This window comes from Neolamprologus multifasciatus, chromosome 3, assembly GCF_963576455.1.
Source record: "Neolamprologus multifasciatus chromosome 3, fNeoMul1.2, whole genome shotgun sequence".
NCBI lineage: Eukaryota > Metazoa > Chordata > Actinopteri > Cichliformes > Cichlidae > Neolamprologus > Neolamprologus multifasciatus.
Window position 1 is genome coordinate 25,055,003 of NC_140441.1, and position 16,658 is coordinate 25,071,660.

Below are 16,658 nucleotides of genomic sequence, written 5' to 3' on the forward strand. Positions count from 1 at the left end.
GAAGACTGCTGGGATCATAACAGCAGTAAGATAACTGGACCCAGCACCCTTTCCACAGAGGGGTTTTTCTGCAGAGGATGGACAGTAGAAGAGTCATAAATATTCCTATCGCAGGACGAAGGCCTAAAGTGAGGTGATGGGGGTTGATAGAGACCATTTCAAGTGCTTCTGACCACTTCAACTGCAAAATAGCGGAGAGACCCTCCTGGATACATCAGAGCAACTGCAAAAAGGTTGAGGTCCCAGAGGATTCCACTTCCTCCACAGAAATCAACTAGTAGAGGAAAGCTTCACCCTCACTTGGTTGCTTCAGTGGCGAGGGGGAAGTGCTGATTGGGCGCCCGTAGGGAATTGCTCGCACTTCAACCTCCAGCCATTGGTCAACTCTAGAGTAACCAAGTAGTAGGGTGTGACGGACCTGTACGTAGCCATGGGAAGGTGGACCCTCCTGGTTACCTTGACTACGACGCTCACCTTTACAGGACAAAGACAGAATCGGCAAATACAGACTATTATGTCTGTTCCCATATGCCCAGCACACCTTTAAGACATATCCAGCAGGCCCAAAATCAGGACTATGTAAGTGATACAAGTGACTGGTTTTCTTGGCTTTACACTGGCTCCTGGTTACAGGTGTTAAAAAGACTGCTCATCGGGATATTTTTATTTTTATTTTGTGTTTTTGTAACGTGTATACTGCCATGTCTAAAACTCATGATTAATCACATAATATTTTCCACTGTTGCTGCATATACAGCCGTGACAAATGATGATGATGACCCCGACCTGTTGGAACATGAAGACTTTGTGTGACCAATGACGATGTGACAGAAAATGTACAACAAGGTGTTACATACTGATATCTCACTTAAATTTATACTGACAACAGGAGGGAATGTCAATGGAAAATTGTACTTAGTAGTCAGTATAATCTTTTAATCATATAAGTTTGTATATGGTAGAATACTGCATGTAACCATTTGTGTTTATTGAAAGGATGTCTCATCCTAGGAAGTCTGTAACATTCCAGGGTGTTCTGGCTTTCACCCCCACATCCTAGGAGCATGAGAAAGTTCGTACCTTGTTTTATTGTTTTACGGTAGGATTAACGTAGTTATATCTGTTTCCAGTCTAAGTGGTTTTGGTTTGATGAACTGCTGGACTTTCCAGACCAGCAGTTTTAGGGAAGTCTTTATGGGGTCACACTCTAACCCCCCCCCCCCCCCCCCCTCACACACACACACACACACACACACACACACACACACACACACACACACACACACACACACACACACACACACACACACACACACACACACACACACCACACAAGCACCCACTGAAGTGTATAAATAAAGGACCAGGGCAAGTCCTCAGCACGGGTCTCTGAGTCTCACTCTAGGCTGCCCTTGCTAGCAAGAAAATCTGTGTGTTTCTCCTCTCTGATTCTCTGCTGAAGAAGTGTTTTAGAATATATCTCTTAACAAATAGTCTCTTCATAGCCGGGCCCATAAACAAGCAATTTAGGATTTGTTTCCATCTCCTCCATAGAATGTGAGCAGCAAAAATATAGTCATTCACCTCATGCTGCTGTAAGGTGCAGTGGCAACGAGAATGCCGCCTCCTCCTGGAAGCCATGGTAATGAATACGGATGGGTATCGTTTAGGTTTTATCCGATACCGGTGCCAAACCGGTACTTTTGAAACGGTGCCGGTGCTTAAACGGTGCTCAAACCGGTGCTTAAAGAATGGAGAACACAAAATTGGTCCAGAAACCTCTCATTTTTTTTGTAAAAAGATAACAATGTTAGCCTTTTCAGCAGCTATAGGGCATATATGGCATCAATCTTGGCTGGAAGCAGTGCTTAATCAATGGAAAAAACAAACTTTGTCCAAAAACCTCTCATGTTTAACCGTTTTCCTCCTTTTCTTTGGTCATTTTAGCCTTTTTGGCTAGGGTGAAGGGAGTATCTGCCATCAAACAAGAAGACAGCAGCATGTAGCTATGATGATGTTTGCTAGTTCACCTTACATGCGTTAATGTAATAACGTGGTTAGCCTACTCAACGTAAATTACACACGAACAACATTAAGCTACTCACGCAGAGAAGAACGGCTGCTGCTGCCATCATCATCCTCATCATTTCTGCTACACTGGCAGGGCTAGGGGCCAGGACTGTACTCTTCGGGTTTTTGGGGGACGTTGCTAACTCCGGGTCCGATAACAGGCACCACACCCGCAGTAGATGTGCTCGGTGTGAGGTCTCGCAGCAAGCTATCAAATACGGCGCATTTCTCGGCTTTTAAAAAAAACGCTATGCGTCGCCAGGTGTTTCATCAGATTTGAGGTGTTACCTTCTTTGACAGTATCACAGTATCACCTTAAAGTACTTGTTGCAGGCTGCTGAGTTTGCATCTTTTGCTGTGAAGTACAGCCAGACTTTGACCGCTTTGCTTTGGGCATTTTTAATCTGTAGCTCTGCTCTAAAAGAACGTATGTACCTGGACCCGCCTACTATCCTCGGAAACGTAAAATGATTGGCTAGAATCTAAAGTGTATCACATCCCAGAAAAACAAAGCACCAAAATAAAGCACCGAAATGTGCGCTGCTTTTCGGTCTGGTTACTACCGTTTATGTCAGAACCGGTGCCATGATGGCACCGGATACCGGTACCATCATGGCACCGGATACCGGTACCATCATGGCACCGGATACCGGTACCATCATGGCACCGGATACCGGTACCCATCCCTAGTAATGAAGGCAGGCACTGCTACAGCTGAGGTGAACATAGCGCTGGAAGCGGCGGCGAGGAAAAACACAGCACTTGTCTGCTGCTGCAGTAATATGGGCATGGAGACAGGCAAAAGACTTAATGCGGCAAGTCTTAATTCTGTAGCCCGCGAAGAGAGTGCTGCGTCACAGCGGGGCGATGGAGTTTCAGCCCACACGCTGGGATGCTGCTGTGATGGAGTTGGAGGGTGATGGCTGTGGCTCAGGCAGTAGAGCAGATCAGCTACTGATTGGAAGGTTGGTGGTTCAATTCCTGGCTTCCCCAGTCTGCATACCAAATATCCTTGAGCAAGATATTAACCCTAGATGCGTTCGTCGGAGTGTGAATATTTATTAGTTGTGCTTGTGTTTAGAAGTACTTGTATGACTGGGTGTGAATAGGTGAATTAGGCATGTTTTATAGAGCACTTTGAGTACTCTGGGAGAGTAGAAAAGCGCTATATAAGAATCAGTCCATTTACCAGTCCATGTGGAGAAAGTCTGCTATCAGAGGGTGTACGGCCCCCCATAACCACAGAAACACCTCAAAACATCCCTGCAGCTGATAAACTTTTTCCTCCTGGGCCTCTTTCCCGGAGAGCTCCCACCACACATTGCATAATAAGGAGACAAAACAAAACTTGAGCTTGACAATAACAAACCGTTTATTAAGGCTGCCCAAAAAAAAAAGACAAAACTAAAGGCAAAGACGAAACTAAACAATAAACTAAACTAAGATTAGAACATGAAAAAAACCTTGAACATGGAGACCTGGCATGGATACATAGAAAACCCTGGAAACATAACGTGAACGTAGCAGACGGCCGGACGAGGAATGAATGAAAACACACTAAATACACACAGAAGGTCATCAGGGAAAGTAGAAACACATGGGGAAATAGCTGACACAAGTGAACATAATGACATCACAGGGGAGGAGTACACTGTAAATTTAATATTGTGTTTAATTAAACATTTTAAGTAGACTGAATTCAGTTTTTGTCAATTTGTTATTAGAACTCAGTTTAAGTAAGTTATCAGTACTTTTTATTCAAAAAGCTGATCAAATCAGTTTATTCGAGTTGTTTTAAATTAAAAAAACTATGTAAGCTGGAAATTTTGCTTCTCAGTGCAGAAGGATAAAATGATATGGTTTGAAAATGCCATGTCACTGCTCTCCTCCTCTCTGGCACAGATCAGTCTGCATATTTATAGTGCCCGCATTTTTTCCTGGAATATGTTGAGAAAACCCGGAGAAGCTTCAGCTCATGAGGTTATCGTTGTCATTTTTGTTTTTCTTTAGGTGATACACTGATTTAGTGAGTAAATGTTTACTCGTATTCAAAGTGTTTTTGTGGCTTCTATTCCATAACAAAGAAAGATTTCTTTTTTGTGATTATTTCCTTGTTAAATTTAAGGAGAAAGCTTTCAATAGGGAATTCACAAAGAAACCCAAAACTATACTTAGTTTGAAATTGATGAAAGGCCAAAAAACTACCCCTTTTTAAACAGATCACAAACAAATCTTATATTTTTAAAATGGCAATCATGAAATATACTATATAACACACATGCTTACCGTGTGATAGGACCCGCAATGTCTTGGAGCAGAGAACCGCGTTGTATTGTTGCTTTTCTCTTATGCATAAGCAACGCCAGCCTGTCAGAAGCGCTCTGTGTGGGTAGAAAATGGTCTGCACCGGCGCTGGTCCTGACGCAAAATGGCGAGGGTCTCACGCTCTGAGGAACGCTTCATATAGGACCGGGTGCTTCCAACAACAATAGATGGGGGGCCGATAAGTCTGGGGGGCATCATCTTACTGTGCAAGTTTAAAACAATGAGGGTGAGGCACGCAGTTGCTGAGCTCCAGTGTAACTGGCCAAGATAGGCCTAAGGGTCCGCTGTTGCTGGCTACTTCAGAAAATAGGCGAGACCCTGCTCGACTGGTACACCTGCGGGGCTTTTACCTTGTCGAGGAATTACAAAAAGAGCCGATACCGGCCACTTTAAACAATAGGTTGGGCCCTTGTTCGCATGGTACTCTCAACAACAAAGTGATACACCTATCTTTTGTCTTCCTAAGAAATCACAACAATTAAATGATACCCGCGGTGGGCTTTTGCAATCCTGAACAATTTCAAACAATTAACCGGCTGTTGAAAAGACGGAGCGGGTCTGTGCGACTGGTTTTAGAAGTATCACTGCAGCGTTTATTTTCTAAAGGGCTGAATGTTATTTGCAATCATCTATTGTGTTAAAAACTACTCTGAAACCATGAAACCCCTTACGGAAGAAATGCCCGTTTGATCCGTTTTTTAAATAAATAAAATGCTTGCATCGCTGCATGCTGTGACATCAGAATCACAAAATGAGTGTGATTAAAACACGATTAGTTTGAAAAGAGCGATACTGGCTGCTTTAAGGGAAAAGGTGACATCGTGTGCAACGTGTTTTAGAAGTAGCCCAATAGCGTTTATTTTCTAAAGGACTGAATGTTATTTTGATTAAATGAAACACTTGTGAACAGTCATGAAGGCTGAAATTACCCATACAGAAGAAACTCCAATTCGTGCCGTTTTAAAAATAAAATGCTTGAGGAGACATCAGAATCATAAAATTAGTGTGATTAAGATGCAATTCGTTTGAAAGAGTGATACTGCCTGCTTATAGCATTTATTTTCTAAAGAACTGAATGTTATTTGCGACCATTTACTGCGTTGAAAAAACTAGCTGGCTCTGTCTCCCTCTTAGTTCAACATTCCGAAATCCCAATTTTTAAATAAAATGATCGCATCAACCTGTGAAAGAAACTCCAGTAGATGCATAAAAAACTAGTTAAATTAAAACTAGTGGTTTGATTAAATGAAACGATTGTGAACAGGCTGACATTGCCCATTCAGAAGAAATTCCCATTTGTGCCGTTGTGATGGCATGCCATACATGGTAAGCTCCACACCTCACCACCCGTTGATTCACTTTAGTTTAATTTACAGTCACTACTTTAAAATAGTCTACTTATTGTTCAATATTGTTTCTTTATTAAATGTATTTATTTTTCCATCACACCTTCCAATGTTTATATGGCGTGCACACATATTAACCTTGCAAGGTCAAAGTTCTGTTTTATGTTATATTAATACATCTTTGTTTGAGTTACCTGGGGGTTGGCTTCTCCTCCTTTCTGGCAAAAGGTGTGGCAAAGGGCTGGGAGACCTGAAGTACCACTGACAGCCTAATTGGATTGCACCACATGCTTCATTGTCTGGGGGGTGTTTCATGTTTGTTTAATTGTTTTATATTAGTTGGTTATATGACAGCCATCTTGTTTTCCCCTGTGTGTATCATTTGGTTTAGCTAAACCAGTATTTAAGTTCCCCCCTGTGTCATTTCAGCAGGTCAGTTTATCTTATGTTTGTTTGAGATTTTGTTAATTATTATCTTGAGTTTAGTCTATTGAGTTGACCTCTTTTATTGGTCTGCCTGTTTAAGTTTTGGCTTTGTTAAATATATTTTCATATTTTTGGGTCAATAAAACCCCCTTTTTGAATTAAACCACCTGTGTCCTTTATGCTTTATTGCTTGGTCCCTGACAGCCGTTTTTAAAAATAAAATGTTTGCATCACTGCAAGCTGAGATATTGTCAGAATCACAAAATTATTGTGATTAAAACACTATTACCAACACTTTTGACTAGATGTAAATTAGAAGCATTCCCGCTTTTGTTAAGGTGCACTGTATTGCAAAACGGCTTCCACTCCGCCCGCAAAACAAAGAATTGCTTTTAAGAACACATATGTCTGCATAACTGAATGTTGAGACAAGCCAAAGTGATAAAAATAGTTTAATTAAAAACCCTATGGTTTCACTCACTATGTATTAACAGACCTCTCTGTATTGAATCGTATCTGTTATTAATCTCTGTCTCTCTTCCACAGCATGTCTTTATCCTGTCTTCCTTCTCTCACCCCAACCGGTCGCAGCAGATGGCCGCCCCTCCCTGAGCCTGGTTCTGCCGGAGGTTTCTTCCTGTTAAAAGGGAGTTTTTCCTTCCCACTGTCGCCAAAGTGCTTGCTCATAGGGGGTCATATGATTGTTGGGCTTTTCTCTGTATCTATGAAGCGCCTTGAGGCGACATTTGTTGTGATTTGGCGCTATATAAATAAAATTGAATTGAATTGAATTGAATTAAATTAAAATCCAGTTAAAAACACACGCTGTGTCCCATTTCAGGGTCTGCACGCTTGAAGTACGCATTTTAAGTGCGGTTACGTCACCGCCACGCGACGACGGCTGTCCCAATTCGAAGTGTACTTGAAATGCATACTCCAAATGCGCCGTCGATTTCCCCAAATATCAAGCGTGGTCCGGTGCACGCTTCGTGGTCCCATATATCCCACAATTCATAGCGCGGCGGTGGGTGTGGATAATTTTGCCGCAAAATACGGCAGAAGGGAGCGGCCGAAAAATGAACTGTCAAAAGTAAGTACTGAATATGACGTCACTTATTCATGTGCGAATGTTTAATAATGAAGAACATTAAAACATTGCTGTTGGCCACATGTCGGCAAAGTTATGTGACACGTTTGTACTTTCAGCATTAACTTGGTTTTAAAGCCTCTACTTCTAAATATATATATAGTCGACCTTAATCTTACAGAGAATCTGATGATTTTATGGATAATTAAAGTCAGTCATATATCCGCAAACACAACAAGCTGAAAGTCTTATATATATAGATTATATATATATATATATATATATATATATATATATATATATATCATAATAATCTGACAATACTATAATATTGGCCATATTATATTGACATTACCATAGTGAGATGACTTTAGTCTCATGAACAACATTAACTAATTATTATTTACTAGCTAATCTTAAATGACTGTTCAGTACAGAAATGAAGCCCTTGAATCATGTATTACAGTCCTGTGGTCTCAGCCTCAGATACTCAACTAATCAAAGTGATGTCATGCCAAAAATGTACGTAGTGCGCGTACTTCAAGCGTGCAGACCCTGAAATGGGACACAGCCACAGACTCATATAACCCCTCTGATGCCCTGTGTGTTTCCACAAATGAATGCCCCCGAGCACACCTGAATGCGCATGCGCACACGCAACCGGTTTGGTTGGCCGCCATATTGGACTAATGTGCCCATATTACTACTGGTGAAAGAGGGTCACAGCGCCAAGTACATACATGTGGCTCACCTTGGTGTAAAAAGGAATGTAACCAGCCTGAGATTATTTGTTCATGGCAAGCCCAGTAATAGTATAGAAGGTTTGAAGTGCTTGGTCTCCTTCATCTATAGGCAGTTGTAAAATCAGTATATTAAGTCTAGATTTCTTCCCATGCCATATAAATTTAGAAAGATATTCCTCAATCTCAGAAAATGATTGTCTGTTGATCCTGGGAGGCAACATTTGTATGGGATATAATATTCTGGGTAAAACATTCCTTTTGATTAAACTTATTCTACCCATTCAAGATAGGGGGAGGTCAAATCACCTATTGAGGTCACAATTGCTTTAAAGTTCAACTTGTACAACTTTGTTGTGTGCGGACGCCCTAATACCTAAATACGTAAAAACCTTTGGTCGACCACCTAAAAAGAAAATTAGGAGTAGTGTCCCATCTCCCATCACCCAGTGGCAAAGATTTATCATAATTTATTTTATACCCTGAAAAAAGGCCAGATTGATTAATGGCATGCATCAGAGAGTTTTTCTTTTGATTGTTTGATATAGAAATGTGAGCAGCTACTAAATAAGAGCACAGATGAAACTTTTTTGGAGGGTGCAGCCGTTAGTGGTGGGGTCTTCTTTTCAATTCATATAAACCTTTATAACATATGAACTGTATTGTCACGGTTAGCACTGGCCAACTGTGGGGATAGGGGAAGGAGGACCCAAATGCTGGACTCTTTGATGAAGGCAGTGCGTTTAATTTACAGTGGAGTAAATAACAAAGAACACCATAAATCCCCGTAAGCTCCCTAGACTCCTGTATCGTGTCTTCACCCAATCGTCTGTGCTCGTGCTCTCCACTCTCGTGTTTTCTGCACTCCCCGTGCGTGCTGTCCTGTTTTGCTCCACGCTCCTCCTGCAGGGAAATAACAGAGGCAGCCGTCAAACACTAACTCCCACGGACATACACGACCAGCATGTCACTACACTTAGACACACACTAACTTGGAGTGTAACTCAACAATCCAGCGTCGAGGAGCTCTCAGCTACACTCCTATGTAGCTCCCCCGACCATCCTGATCTATTGCAGGTGTGTGAGGTCCTTAGGTGTGCGTGGTCCTTATGTGTGGCCAGATGGGGAGCAAGGAAAACGGTCTTCAATACTCCCCACACCAATAAGTGACCCAGTATAAGCTGTTGGCCAGCATTCACTTTTAGGCAATGCAGACATTTTAAGCTTTTTCTCCATTGCAGGCCTAGTTTTATTATTTTATTAATTATTTTGAAGCTGTCCCTATTTTTTTTTTTCTCTTTTTTCTTCTTCATTCTTTTCTTCTTTATTATCTTATTGAATGTATCAGTTAATTCACATGATTCAGGCATTTCTGATACATGTTAAAAAGCTGTTCAGGTGTCACTTATTGTAATTCCAGCTTTAACTGTTTGTTGCCCATAGGTTCAAAGGATCAACAAAGTGTCCATCAATTTTTTGACATTGATGAATTAGAAGATGAATGCACTCATATAAGTGTGCGTTTGTGCAGGTCCCTTCTGGATTTGTGTCACACTGGTGTTTTCTGTGGTGATTAGTGGGAACCTGTCCACCTTCCTTGCTGAGCAGAAAAACCCCACCTTCCACTACAGACCACAGTTCCACAGAGGTTAGTGCTGCACACGGTCTCAGTTTGACTCTGTGTCACTGTAGCACACTGGATCTTCATAGCTCTGTCTTGTTTCTCTGCCTTTAGTGACAATTGCTGCAGTAGTGATCTTTATGTATGCCTGGCTGGTGCCGATCGGGCTGTGGGGTTTTTTGACCTGGAGGCAAGGGGCCGAGAGGCAGATTGGAGGCTATTCTTTCCTGGAGACTGTGTGTGTTTACGGCTACTCACTCTTTATCTATATCCCCACCTCTGTGAGTACATCTGTGGTGTTTACAGGTTTAATAAGTTGTATAAATGATCTCACCCATGATGCATGATATACATGTATAATATAGCTCACGTTTTCGGAAACCTCTGATGTCATTCTCTATGTAACTTGCCGTAAAGTCAAAACTCACCTTTGGTTCTTCATATTGAATGAGTGCAGAGGTTTGTTCTGCCCAGTGTTTTGAGTATTTTTGAAGAGTAGCATGTTCTGTCTGAATAAGTCATTTAAGGTTTTGATTGGCAGCTGTGGCCCAGGCCACTGCCAAAAGAAAAGGTCCAACTTTGGTCAATTTCAACAAAAACCAAAGCAGAAACAATAATTAGCTGAATAAAAGTTCACCCTGTCACCTTCAGGTTTTGTGGATAATACCATATGACTGGCTGCACTGGACGCTGATCCTAATTGCCATGGTGATCTCAGGCTCAGTCCTGGTCCTCACCTTCTGGCCCGTTGTCCGTGATGACACCAAGGTGACGGCGGTGGCTACAGTAGTGACCATAGTGGTTTTGCACACAATGCTGGCAGTTGGCTGTAAGGTCGGTGAGCTGCGTGGATCTCAGATGTATGCAAGGACACCTTTACATTGAACCAGATACTCAATCTCCTCTCTTTTCTTCTAGCTCTACTTCTTTCACGCAGAAACATCCCCACCAACAGCTCTTCCTACTACGTCAACTCTCCACAATCACACAACGCTGGCCTTCAAAACCGACTGAACAACACCGAGGAGCTGCAGGGAAATGAAGACGTCTTTTTTGACAGATCGAAAACGACTAGACTGGAGGAGACGGTGTTGATTATCACCATGGTGTGTTTCACTTAATGCTTCATGGATAAAGTGCTGGGATGGTTGCGTGTATGTGCGTGTGCATTTCGTTTGTCTAACTTATCTTGGGGGGGTTCATCTGTATTTCTACTGTGACTGATGTTTCATGATGTGGTGGATTGAGCAGGCCTTCTTTAACACTGTAACTTCCGCTCATTTCATGATGTCCTAAAGGACGCAGGAAGACACTACAAAAGCTAATACATAAAACAATGCCACTCCTACTCATTTATCCTTATGACACATCACATGGACAACCAAATTTTTCAAGTTTAAAATTATTAGGTTAATGAGAATGTCTCATTTCTCATATAAATACATTTTGTGGCTTGTGGTCAACCCTGTGGCCTCACATGTGGCACTGCACAAGAGTTTAAACATTGTTCAACAGTTGTTTTACAAAGCTCCGAATGTTATAATTGATATTATTAGATGACAATGATTGATTTGTTGGTGTGTACATCACTTTAATTTTAGAAGCAGGGGTATGCCTCCCCCTCCCTGCATCTGCTCTACACATACAGATACATAGAAAAGGGACAATAATGGGGTATTTGTGTATTAAACATGTAGTGATACTGCCCTTAAGACACTGTCAGATGCTCTCAAGTCAAGCAATCTCTGAACTGTAAAGCTGCGGACTGGTCAAAAGATGATTGTAAAATAAAATAGAGTTTATGTGGTCCTGCCGGAAGAATATACATGTTTAGGATGGCTCTAACTTATTAGTTATTCTATCACAAACTGAAACTCCAGCTGCTGCCAGGTGGAAATGTAGTTTACCGTTCTCACTCACAACACTGAATCCCGAGGTGTTCCCGTGTATAGTTTGCTTCAGTCGGATGTGCGGAAAAGAATTTATTGAACCTGCAAAGGGACTCCAGCACATCGCCGCCACTCTTCAGCCTTCAGTCACAGAATGACCTCAGCTGCTTTACTTGCATAGACAGTTCAGTGTAAAATGAAGAAAGGGTTGATGGATGTAGAGCTATTTATTTCCTACTGTGAACCCAGGTAGGGTTGTATCAATAAACAGATTCTCTACTCCAGATTGTTTGGATCTTATTACTGTTCCAATCTTTGATCACTCACAGCTGAAAAGGATTACAAGGTTTGCAGTTGAGCAATGTGAATCACCTCAAGCAACTTCAAAGATTGACTTGAACTAGGTCCCTTATGCGACAGGAAGACTAGAGACATGATGTCTAACACAGATTTTCAAACATTTGTCTAGATTTGTTTTTTTGTCAACATACTTCATTCTGACCTGGTTTCAATGGTGGTATGCCCAGAATGAATTTGACCTACTTTGACTTTGTGTTAGTGAAATGATTTGAGAAGACTCTTGACTGCTTTAAAGCTCAACTTCGACTTCTTTCAATTTAAGATTTTTGTTTTGTAAATATTCAGAAGTAAATTGAAATAATCCATCATCGTGATAGACACTATTCCCATTCCAGGTACATTGTAACAGCAAACCCTGCTGAAACCTTATACCAAAAATGTAACCTGACATGCATCTCCTGAGAAATGTAACTACATCTTGTCATCAGTGCACATCTGCAGTGGATCATCGGCCTCCCTCTCTTCTGTCACACCAGCCCTCCTCATGTCCTCTACATCCATGAACCTTTCTTTCTTTTTTTTTTTTTTGCCTGTCCCATTTGGTTCTTTAGCCGTCAGAATTGTTGTCTGAAGACCAACAAGGATACCCAATGGATTTATTTTGCCAAATGGATCATCATGGCATTGCCGTATTGGTCCATTTGATCGACCTTTGTTTTTATTATTTATTTTATTTTATTTTCAGTTGTTACAGACGGGACAGACATGAGTGAGGGATAGGAAAGGGAGAAAGAAAGAGGAAGGAAAAGAAAAACAGAAGGGGAGAGGGACAGTGAGAAAGGGGGGGAAAAAAAATATCTCCGGGATCACCTGTTGAGAGAAAAAGAATAGAAAACAAGCAAAAAAACCAAAACAAAGCAACATACTAAACACAACACCATCGCATTAATCTAGCTAAGTGTAAACAGCAGTAAATACTAAATATTGAATGTTGTGCAGCACGCAGGACAGACAGCGCACAATGTGCTTTGAAGTAGCAGCCAAGAAAGGTGTGATTTAAGTCTACGAACAGTGAACACCCGTGTGCACACCTGTGTGGATTGGCGCGCTTGTATTCAAATGGTTTCCCCATGTAATGGTCTGCAAGAGGATGTAGAGAGCCATAGCCCCGTCCCCCAGGGCATGAAGCAGGCATGGAGGAGATCCAGGCTGTCTCTATTTTCATTACAAAAACATTTTTGCCAGCAACAGGATCTGTTTCACTCACTGTGGCTCCTTGTGCAGCTGGCCCAAAGTAAGCTCGTTCCTCAAAAGCCACAGAAGTGAGTGATGAAAAAAATTGTCCTTTTTACTCACCACAGCCAGCTGTTGAGAAGTCTGGGAATCCGGCTGTGGTGAGGAGCGCTGGAGGCGGTTTGGAGAGTGGAGATGGAGGGTGTAAATTAGAAATTCTGTGACAATCGGAAAAAGACGGTCCAATGCCCAGGGAAAACAAGCCAGTTTTTCCTGCAGCCACTTTTCCACATTGCGATGCACTTCTTCCCCGTGCACCTTCAGCCGTAGGTTGCAGAGTCTATTAACTTTGTCCGTTACATTCATCCTGAACCTCTCCTCTGAGTCTGCTGGGTCCATGATGGCTGGATCGTTCTGTCACGGTTAGCGCTGGCCAACTGTGGGGATAGGGGAAGGAGGACCCAAATGCTGGACTCTTTGATGAAGGCAGTGGATTTAATTTACAGTGGAGTAAATAACAAAGAACACCATAAATCCTCGTAAGCTCCCTAGACTCCTGTGTCGTGTCTTCACCCAATTGTCCGTACTCGTGTTTTCTGCACTCCCCATGCGTGCTGTCCTCTTTTTTGCTCCACGCTCCTCCTGCAGGGAAACAACAGAGGCAGCCACGGGCATACTCAACCAGCATAACACTACACTTAAACACACGCTAACTTGGAGTGTAACTCAACGATCCAGCGTCGAGGAGCGCTCAGCTACACTCCTATGTAGCTCCCCCGAAGGTCCTGATCTGTTGCAGGTGTGGGATGTCCTTAGGTGTGTCGAGCCAGCTGGCAGGGCCACACCCACCAGGCCTAAAGGTGTCCATCACAGCCGCACCCACACACACACACACACACACACACACACAAGCATCGAAACAGGACAGCAGCACAAGGCAGAAAAGACAATATAATATGTGTCCACAACTGCTCATAGACCCATGGTCGCTCAGACCCAGGTCCCTGACATGTATATTCTTAACCCCTGTATTTATTTTAATGCTTTGTGCTTTTAAACATCTATCTATCTAGCATCTATTAATGTCAAATCTAGCCTTTCTTCAGCAACATGAGCTTTTGCATTTAGATTCAAGATTCAGGAGCTTTAATGTCAATACAGTAGTATACACAGTATAGAGTGTACCAAAATGTTGTTTATCCTTAAACCCCCCATGGTGCATTTATAAATATATAAAGTAGGGGTGGGCGATATGAACGATATACGATAGAAACGATATAAATTTGGCCAACGATAGAGATTTTGACTATATCGCTCTATCGCGATAGCGCATGTTGATGATGTCATCAAGCTGCACCTGTTTTGGTCGAAAGCATCGCAGCGGCTAAAACCATTATCATCTGCAAATTATGGCGGGTGACAGTCATAGCAAAGAGATGAAGCACTTTTCGCAGCTGCTCTATTCCCATGTTGTTGCAGTATATTAATAACTAACCTCGTATTGTGGATGAATAATCTCAGTTGTTCTCCTGACTGAAGTTTGGCCCATGTATAGCATCCTGCTATGCAATTGCATTTGTCCCTGACCACCAGAATCCCTCATGTTAACTTTTATCGAGTGGAAAAAAAGTTGGCGTTCATCCTCCAGCTTCACTGTGCTAATGTTATGCTAACTGTCACGGATTCAAATATTGGGGATGGATACAAGAGGAAAACCAAAATAACAACACTGGTCCGGCCGGGTTGAGTCAAACAATGATTTAATGAATACATGCGTGGGAGATGGACACTGTTCGCAAACAGCATCAGATCTCAAAATGGTGGAGCATTGATCAAACTCTTATAGTCTCTAGTGGCCCCCACCTAATCATAAAAGCCTAAACATTCACATTCTTTCTCTCACACAGCGCCTAAGCTACGACCTTGGCTCCCTGTTTATCTGCTCCTGCTGAGATGAGCATCCAGCTCCCCTCTTCCTGGCAGGAGTGAAATGATAACAGCTTGCTCAGCTATTATCACTGTGAGAAAGAATTTATAAAGCAAGTCTTGATTCCAACAACAGTCATAAAAGGGTCATCATGCAGTATTCTATAATATGCAAACTTATATCACTAAAAGATTATACTGACTACTAAGTACAATTTTCTATTGACACAGACAAATAAGGCGATGACTTTCTGCGAACAGTATTTCTTATAACTCAGCAGTATAATGCATCATAAAACAATATCATTCATTCACAATAAATCAGCAGTCTAATGTAATGCAAATCAGTTTAACAAATGTAATAGTTATCACCTTCTTCTAATTCAGGAGAATAATGCAAAGTAAAACTACATAATAATTCACAATCTTTAATTAGGGGTCTAACATGGCATAAAATAATATTATAATCCCACATAACATAGCTGTGTCGCTAGCAATCACGTAGCACAAAATTATATACCAGGTAGTCCAACTTCAGTAACCCTGCAAATGCCACTGCTGTTTAGTTTCCTGTCTTCATTATTTTGGAAGTGATAGCAGAGCTGTACGTTTTAATTAGTTTCAAAAATCTCTCAGTCAGAACATGGTATGAAATGTTTAGGTGGAAACTAGCGAGCTAACTTCCTGTTAACTTGTAACTCAGTTAAATGTAATAAATTCTGTTTTCATGGACGCATGGATGTTAAACTTAATTGTTACACCTGATAAAGCAGCAATGCTGATGATTTAATTAAAGAATTTAGACCGTTTTTAACTCTCAGTGTTCCTTTGAATTTGGGACCTGGGACGAAAATTCACACATAAGGCACACTCTCGATTTTTCAGAAAATTAAAGGATTTTAAATGTGCCTTATAGTGTGGAAAATACGTTATACAGAAGAAAAGAATATATCGCGATATATATCGTTACCGCACATGCTTCAAATTATATCGCGGTATGGATTTTAGGCCATATCGCCCAGCCCTAATATAAAGGATAGATCTCTAAAACTAGGAATTACAAATAAATAGCATGCTAAATTTCGGTAAAATTAAGGGATAAAAAAAATTCTAATTACTAACTATAGAATTGTGTACAATACTATAATGATAAATATACAATATTAACTGTACACTAAACAAAGACAAGACAGAAACAATACAACGTGACTAGTGATGGGATTTCCGGCTCTTTTTAGAGATCCGGCTTTTTCGGCTCGGCTCACTAAAAAGAGCCGGCTCTTTCGGCTCCGAACCGGCTCTTCAGGTTGTTTTGTTGCTTTAATTATTTAATCATTAACAATAATATAAAATTATGCAGAAAAGGAATTACTAATGTAAAAAAAAAGTGGTTTTATTTATATATGTTTATATATGGCCCCTAGAGACAAAGCATGTACAAACTCTAAAGCATATACAAACTCCAAAAAGCACGTACAAACTCCAAAACACATTTCTAGCGTTTACTGAACTTCCAAAACAGAGCTACCCAGATCTTTCAATTGTGTATTAAATTACATAATTGAAAGCATGTGTGTATTGTTTGTGTATTTATAGACAAGCGCTCATATTTATTCAAATAATTAAAAAAAAAAAAGTTCATTTACCTGTTACTACCACACACCAAATCCGGTTGTTGATACTTCCTGGCTTGTG

The 16,658-nt window shown here is 41.2% G+C and overlaps 2 protein-coding genes across 2 annotated transcripts in view; both read left to right on the forward strand.

The window, feature by feature from the left end:
• LOC146522230 (up-regulator of cell proliferation-like) overlaps positions 1-16,658 on the forward strand; it is a 239,821-nt gene that overhangs the window by 105,484 nt on the left and 117,679 nt on the right. The window lies entirely within an intron of this gene.
• On the forward strand, positions 1,618-11,164 carry LOC146522234 (protein YIPF1-like). The gene is made up of 5 exons (XM_085154126.1): positions 1,618-1,642; positions 9,526-9,642; positions 9,730-9,896; positions 10,267-10,449; positions 10,534-11,164. Exons 1-5 carry the CDS (start codon positions 1,618-1,620, stop codon positions 10,627-10,629), a joined length of 588 nt encoding a protein of 195 aa, XP_085010252.1. The 3' UTR covers positions 10,630-11,164.

Excerpts from the sequence above, each read along its gene's own strand:
- LOC146522234 (XM_085154126.1), top strand. The coding sequence starts at position 1,618 with ATGCCGCCTCCTCCTGGAAGCCATG. Across the intron at positions 1,643-9,525 it reads GCCTCCTCCTGGAAGCCATG|GTCCCTTCTGGATTTGTGTC; the intron begins GTAATGAATACG and ends GCGTTTGTGCAG. Across the intron at positions 9,897-10,266 it reads TTATCTATATCCCCACCTCT|GTTTTGTGGATAATACCATA; the intron begins GTGAGTACATCT and ends TGTCACCTTCAG.